This window comes from Poecilia mexicana, unplaced genomic scaffold, assembly GCF_051168715.1.
Source record: "Poecilia mexicana isolate PSO_F unplaced genomic scaffold, ASM5116871v1 scaffold_17, whole genome shotgun sequence".
Classification (NCBI taxonomy): domain Eukaryota; kingdom Metazoa; phylum Chordata; class Actinopteri; order Cyprinodontiformes; family Poeciliidae; genus Poecilia; species Poecilia mexicana.
Genome location: NW_028263386.1, coordinates 27,058,440 through 27,066,084, shown reverse-complemented (window position 1 = coordinate 27,066,084; position 7,645 = coordinate 27,058,440). Strand labels below are relative to the sequence as shown.

The window sequence follows — 7,645 nt, the reverse complement described above, 5'->3', positions numbered from 1 at the left end:
CTTATTAGAGGACGAGGTGAGTTTGGCCATAAAATTCAAATGCAGGCAAAAAGTTTTTCAGTTGTTTCCTCTTTTATTTTTTTATTTATTTATTTATTTTTAACAAAAAATGGGGTCAAGTAAAGGAATCATTAAATAAAGTTAAATAACAGGGTAATTTATTTGTAAATTTGAGCATGAAGTGTAAAACAGGGAATACAAGCTCCCCCCATCCCCAATTAGCCCCCTTAAAAAAGAGGGAAGTCCAGTTTTAAAAGGCAACATGATTTATTTCAGTTCAATGCAAATGCAGAACGATTCGAGCTCCACTGCCTTCTTTTATCAAAGCATGAATCAGTGTTTCTGTGTTTCTGTCATGGCTGACTAACAGGAAAATTCATTTCTGAGGGGAGGGAGAGTGTGGGGGGTGGGGGGGAGAAAACAAGAATGTGTGCGAAAGAGAGAGAGTAAATAGGCGTCAGAGTCAGTGAAGTGTGGTTCTTTTAGAAGAAAGCAGCTTGTGGTGACTTTCTGCAGTTTTGGGGAGCATTTAGACACACACACACACACACACACACACACACGCACACACACACTAGGACAGAGTGTGTCCTCAGAACTGGGACATGGTGGCTGCAGTATCACGGCTCTGTGAGTATCAGACATGTGTTTCAGCTTCATGCCTATCTGCCTTCTGATTGCACTTCTCTCACTTGATGCAGCTGCTGCAAACAAACTCTGCTCCCACAACAAGCTGAAGCAAACACAAAAAGAAAATCGATGCTGCTTTGCTTTTTCAAACTGACCTTAAACAGTTTCCAGAGGCTTTGCAATGATTTGGATTCACAGTCTGACAGATTTCTGCTGAAAATGTCTTCATGTGATTCAACCTGTGCTCACCAACTGCCCATCCTGCTCCGCGGACCGCCTGACTGGGCCTCAACCCGGCCCGGCTCGGTTCGGTCCGGCTCGGCCCGGGAAGGCAGCGCAGGCTTTAATGATGTAAAACAATAAGGCTGAAGTCAGTGCAGGTAAACTGAAGCAGTGTGGCTGTAAAGCGATAGCCGCGCTCCCCACCAGCAGGCTGTCGTGCATCTCATTAACGGGATCACTTTTCAGCCGGGCCAACAGTCGGGTCATTATCCATCAGAACCGAGCCCGGCCTGACCGGCGACAACAAACACGCTTTTAGAGACGTTGGAGTTCTTTTATGACGAGACAGAAATATGTACATTTTAGGGAGTTTTATTTCTGTGTTGTTGTGATGGAACTCTCATTGTAGGTCTGATTTAAAAGAAAGAAAGAAAGAAAGAGAGAGAGAAAGAAATAAAGAAATACCACATCCTGATTCTTCTTGGATTCCTTTTAAACGAGCCGTAAGGTCAACCACGAATCCATATAAAAAATTAAAAAACAAAACAAAACAAAAAAAAACCATCTGGATCCAGAATAGTTTTAGCTTTCAACTTCCAATATAACAGATATTAGTTTAATACTGTATATTAATATATTAATTAAACAGCACATCAGCTTAAAATATGTACACGGTTTATAAGGATTTATTTATTTATTTATTTATTTATTTATTTATTTATTTATTTATTTATTTTCATTTCTTCTCGTATTTGCTAATATGTTTTATTGTGAACATTTTCGTCATTTAGTTTGTTCTCCAAACAGGATTCGGCTGTTTAAACCACCATGTTGACAACAGGCTTTATGTTGTATTTATTATCTATCATTTCTTAAAAATACTGCAAAATTCCGCTAATGTTTTAACCTAAATATGTGATGTTGGTCTGATGTGAGGGACAGACATTCAACAGGGGGCTCTATAGCAGGACAACAATAAACATATTGATGGACATTTGAAAAAACAAAACAATACATGTTACATCTGAACTGCGCATGTCATTTCCTCCTCATAACGTGGATATTCAGTTCCATCTTTGCTCTTGTCTACAAACTATAAAATTCAGATTAATTACAAACAAAAATATATAGAATACAAAGTATATTATATTCTATTTTAAAAACCTATGTTTGCTTGTTTAATCCACTAATTAAAATAATAAAACACTCATCGATATAATGTCCAACTCAAATTCCTCGGAGTGTACACATCATCTATAGATGACAGAAAGTATCAAAGGATATAACTCATGTAACTCCCGGTGGACAGCGGGGCCGAAACCGGGGGTGTGTAGGAGGGGGTCCGCCACGCTTTTGGCAGCCTGCCCCCTGGTGACATCTGGTGAACTGCACCGCTTGTTTTTGAGCATGCGTAATGAGGGGCCAGAAATCCCATACGCCGTCTCGCCTGACAAGCAGCGGTGTTCCAATCTGTCCAGAGAGACGCTCCGAGCCGCTTGGCGAGAGAGGAAGAGCCGAGGAGCTTCAAGAGTCCCGCACCATGCCGAGGTCCTTCCTGGTGAAGAGCAAACGGGCCCACAGCTACCACCAGCCGCGCTGCCCGGACGATGGCTACTCCAGGCTGGACACTCTCCTGGCACACGTATGCGCAGGTGGGTACATGTCTGCTTAATTATCAATGGGAACTGTAGCATAGGAGCGAGTTTTCTTTTTGTTTGCTTGCTTGTTTGGTTTTGTTTTTGCTCGTCAGTGAAAATGCTTAAAATCTACATTAAAGATGCGTTTCCCCGCGCTGTCAGCAGCCAGCAGGTCTCAGGGGGAGTTCGCAACCAAACTGGAGCCCGAGGAGAACCTGAGCGCCGGCAGAGAGTCCCCGGGGTCGAGCCGGCGGTCCAGGGGGTCGCTGTCCTCCAGCTCCCCGCTGAGCTGCGGCGGCAGCGTGTGTGAGCCCCACTCCGACTGTGATTTCTGGCGTCCGCCGTCTCCGTCCTCCTCACCAGGTCTGCGACAAACTCATCTTATCCGGAAAAGTTGAAAAGTTTGTTGGAATTTCTGCCGACGGGAAACTGAACGAGTTTTGGTCAAATAAGTTCCTAATATTTTCATTCATATTAATCGTTTTTATTTCCTGACCTGTATTATTATTATTATTATTATTATTATTATTATTATTATTATTATTATTATTATTATTATGTACTATATTTGAAACGACAATTAATAAAGATTGAGGCACAAATGATAAAACAAAAATGATTAAACCAAACTAATTTCTTATTTACTCTGATTCTTGAATATTTATGTCAGAAACAATGATGTATATCTCCAAGTTATTGAAACTAAATCTCCTAAATGCCCCCTCTCCCCCTTCCGCCCCCTAGACTCGGAGAAATGCTCCACACCCGCAGCGGAGGACGCCCCCTTCAACATCCCGCTCCTTCCTTACTCCTGGTCGGCGTACTCCGGCGCAGATCTGAGGCATCTGGTTCAGGGGCCCTATCAGCGCCAGCGGCATATCCGGGGCCACGGGGCCCATTCACCCGCAGCGGGGATCTACGGGACAGAGAACGGCGGCGGCAGTGGCGGCGGCAGTGAGCGCGTTTACCCGCAGCGGGGCCTCGGGTCCGGCTGTTACCAGGAGTATTCCCCGTGCGCGGCCCGCGGGATCTACAGGATGCGGGTCGGGGGCGAGCTGTACGCGGAGGCCAAGCAGAAGGAAATCAAATCTGAGGAAGTCTTTCTGCACTCTAACCTGGAGGAAAACGGATCCTACAAGTGCATCAAATGCTGCAAGGTGGCGCTTTACTTTAAAGACAAATCCTGTTTTAATCTGGGGATGGGCACATTTCTTATACATTTAATTTAAATAAATGAAAACATATATTTATCATTTTAAACATATATATATATTTTTCCCCCATACGTTTCTAATTTTATTGTGTTTTATTTCCAAAAGGTTTTCTCCACGCCCCACGGCCTGGAGGTGCATGTTCGGCGCTCACACAGCGGGACGCGGCCTTTTGAATGCGGGATCTGCGGGAAAACCTTCGGACACGCAGTGAGCCTGGATCAGCACCGAGCTGTTCACTCCCAGGTACCAACCTCAGTCTGAAAGCATCCAGGAAGACGATGCTCAGGGGCCTTTGAGGGCCCACGGGTCAGGATTTACGCAAAAGGCAAAAGGCCCTGAAGACTTTATATATATATATATATATATATATATATATAGCTATATATATATATTAGTAAATAGCAATTCATATCGGTGGAGTAAATTCAGATATGATCAAAAAGTTCATTTATTTCAGCAATTTAACACATGCAACTGGTATATAAAAACATGGGACACAGTGACAGATTTGAAGTGTTTTTAATTAATTTTGATGATTATGGCTTATAGTTCATAAAATTCCGAGCTAATTTCTCTAAAGGAGGAAAAAAATTTGTATATAGAAATCTGGACTTACCAGAAATACTAAAGATTTGGAATTGGTCAGAGCTCCTTTTGCATAAATTCCTGCAGGAATGCGGTGTGGCATAGAGGTGAAGCACTAATGGCTCCTTCAGCTCTCTGAGCTCATCTTCCATCTTACTGTTACTTAGTCAAATCACAGCAACATCAGATTTATTAAAGCAGCTTTTGGTGCCTTTGACAGTAATTAGGCACCAAATCCAGCTGGAAAATAACCTCAGAATCTCCATAGAGTCGGTCAGCAGGTGGAAGAATGAAGTGCTCTAGAATTTCAGATAACGTGGCTCTCTAAATCATCTCCATCTGGTTCCGTCATTTTTTAAAAAACGCTCATTAGAGAAGGTTGAAAAGACGAAAGCAGCAAAATTCAAAAGTATTTCTCCAATTTCACACACACACACACACACACACACACGCACACACACACACACACACACACACACACACACACACACACACACACACACACGCAAACACACATCGACGTTATTCGGTGATTCATTCCAAACCGGTGGATGGAAACAGGCTTAACTTGCATTTTCCATTTTCTATTTTCCTTTTTTTTATTTTTGCTATTTTAAAAGTTCACTCGAAATTCACGATAATTGGATGAAAAACATAACTAATGATTGGAAACAAAAAAGCTGGACCTCAAGCAACATGGATTCTGTTCATGTTACTTCTGCTCATGACTCTTCCCCCAGACTCTGGAGCTTTGGTTTCTAAAATGGAAACTTTACTCCTATTATCCGGCTCAGACGCTTCTCACCTCTCTGGATCAGGAGCAGCTACACACAAACTTCACTAACCCTTGAAAGTATTTAGCCTCACCATGTTCTCAAGACAGGAGTTTGTCCCTTTTACATGTAAATCCTTTCCTACCAAAGTTTCTCCTTCCACTCAACTTTACAAGACAATACTCAGATACAGCTGTTTGTGGATATTTTGTGGCTAACCTGTGGTGTCAAAGACAGTCGTAGACACCTGTCAGGTCATCAGTCTTCTTCAGGATTATGTCATAACATATTCATAAAATGTTTTTATTGGTACTGGCTGTAAGCCTTAATCATCAAAACTGACAAAAAAATAACACAAAAATATATAATTGTGTCAAATATATCATTCATGTTGCTGAATTTAGTCATCAGCAACCTGATGACTAAATTCAGATTTATTGAGTAGGGCTGCCTCCAGAAATACAGATGAGGCCAACTTCAATCTTACCAACTATTTAGTTTCTGTGTAAATATCTTAACACTCTGAAATAAGACAAAACTAACTTTCAAGTAACTTTTCAGTAACATCTAGCAGTTTTTTTAAAGAGCCATTAATTCCTTTCCACTGACAGATTTTTTTCCACTTATAGCAAAAATATCTTGTTTTATATACATTTTAACTTGAGATGGGTGTTTTTTGCTCTGTATGTCATGAAAATTAGAATATAATTTCTCTAAACGATTGGTGACGTGATTCTTTGAACAGGAAAGGAGCTTCAGCTGTAAAATTTGCGGGAAGAGCTTTAAGCGTTCCTCCACCCTCTCCACCCACCTGCTCATCCACTCAGACACTCGGCCCTATCCCTGCCAGTACTGCGGCAAGAGGTTCCACCAGAAGTCCGACATGAAAAAGCACACTTTCATCCACACAGGTGATACAGTACATACATACACATATATGTGGGAATAACATGAAGGGATTCATCTCCTCCTTCCAACGTGACCGAACGTTTCAACCGTTTGTTCCCCGCTGCAGGTGAGAAGCCACACAAGTGCCAGGTGTGCGGGAAGGCTTTCAGTCAGAGCTCCAACCTGATCACCCACAGCAGGAAGCACACGGGCTTCAAGCCGTTTGGCTGCGACCTCTGCGGGAAAGGCTTCCAGAGGAAGGTGGACCTGAGGAGGCACAAGGAGACGCAGCACGGACTGAAATGAACCGATTTCCTCAGATTTCCACTGAGCATGGGCCGACGTTTTCATTTCCTGTTCTGAACTGCTGTTTTTTTTTTCTTACTATTTAACTGATATTTATCATTTGTTTTCACAATTATTATAAAAAGGGAACTAAATGATACATTTCCAAGATTGAACATTTGGATCAGCTTTATAAAATGTATTCTATTTGTTTATATAAACATGGATTAAATGTTAACTTAAAGGTCTCATATGCTGATTTCCTCCCCCCCTCAACCCCGCACATCCACTGTGGCTCCCTACGCGGGGTGCCATCCTTTCAGGGGGGTGGCACAAAAATAAAGAATTATTTGTATGAGCTGTAACCCCAGCAACAATTAGCAAACATCTGATGGAGCTGCGCATCTGATGAGCTCATTAAAGCAGCTGCTACTCAGAACAATGATGGAAAAGGGTTAATAGAGGAACCATGTTGTGATGACTTCCTGTCAGAAAGAGCAGGAGTTTCTTAAAGAGACAGAGGCCCAATTTCAAGGTGTTCAATTACAAAGTCATATTTGATATGCAGCAGTTTTATAACAACTGAAGGTACCATAGTTACATGATTATGCCATAAAATTGCACTATGTGGCAGGAAAACACATAATAAACAGAACCTGTCTGACACCATGATGTAGGGTGAAACATCTCAAAACACAACCTCATGCCCTGGAATAAAGAAACTTAAAAACAGATGAAAACCAAAATCTCATCAAAATGTTCTGTGTATTGATGACAACAGTTGAGATTTTGGAAGGCGTTCGTCCCGTTCCATCGGGAGTTAAAGTAAGACTGCACTTCAGGAAATCGTCATAGCAACAGTCACACACGGTGTTGGTGGGATGATAGCTTGGGCTGCTTTGCTTCTCCAGGACCTGAACCACTTGTCTTAACTGATGAACTAAAATCCTGAGGTTTTTTTTCTCCTGCCATCAGGTCATGACCCTAAACAGAAGCATACTTGGACTATGCTGCAGAACCAATGAGCTGATGGATTGGGGGGGGGGGGGGGGGGAACAAAACAATTCTATGAATATGAGCGGGACAAAATTCCCCTTCATCAAAGTAAAAGAATCATTACCAGGTTTCAGGCACGTTGGCTTGGATTGTTTTTTTTAATCTGTACTAGAAAAAAAAAAATCTAAAAACTGCATTTTGCATTTATTGAAAATTCAAATGCATTTCAAATCTGATGATTTCAAACATTTATGTGAACTCTTAAGTTATCTTTTCACATCACTGCATATCTGGAGGGGCAGAAGGGTGGGCCCAATTCACACTGTAACCACCTGAGAGTATCACTGCTGTGCTCCCCTCTGCGTCGCTCTGCTGATTTTTTTGAGCGTCAAGAAAAACAAGAAGCTCTATGTGA

At 41.9% G+C, this 7,645-nt stretch overlaps 1 protein-coding gene across 2 annotated transcripts; it reads left to right on the top strand.

The window, feature by feature from the left end:
- Nucleotides 1-450: 450 nt before the first annotated feature.
- On the top strand, nt 451-6,472 carry gfi1aa (growth factor independent 1A transcription repressor a). 2 transcript variants are annotated; one of them, XM_015005932.2, is made up of 7 exons: nt 451-630; nt 2,331-2,504; nt 2,655-2,852; nt 3,234-3,646; nt 3,809-3,946; nt 5,807-5,972; nt 6,077-6,472. In XM_015005932.2, the coding sequence occupies exons 2-7, from the start codon at nt 2,393-2,395 to the stop codon at nt 6,253-6,255; spliced, it is 1,206 nt and encodes a 401-aa protein (XP_014861418.2). In that variant the 5' UTR covers nt 451-630; nt 2,331-2,392; the 3' UTR covers nt 6,256-6,472. The 2 variants fall into 2 exon arrangements, with proteins under 2 accessions (XP_014861418.2, XP_014861419.2); XM_015005933.2 differs by having other exon boundaries at nt 2,652-2,852.
- Nucleotides 6,473-7,645: the final 1,173 nt, after the last annotated feature.

Excerpts from the sequence above, each read along its gene's own strand:
- gfi1aa (XM_015005933.2), top strand. The coding sequence starts at position 2,393 with ATGCCGAGGTCCTTCCTGGTGAAGAGCAAACGGGCCCACAGCTACCAC. Across the intron at positions 2,505-2,651 it reads CCTGGCACACGTATGCGCAG|CAGCCAGCAGGTCTCAGGGG; the intron begins GTGGGTACATGT and ends CCGCGCTGTCAG. Across the intron at positions 3,647-3,808 it reads AGTGCATCAAATGCTGCAAG|GTTTTCTCCACGCCCCACGG; the intron begins GTGGCGCTTTAC and ends TATTTCCAAAAG.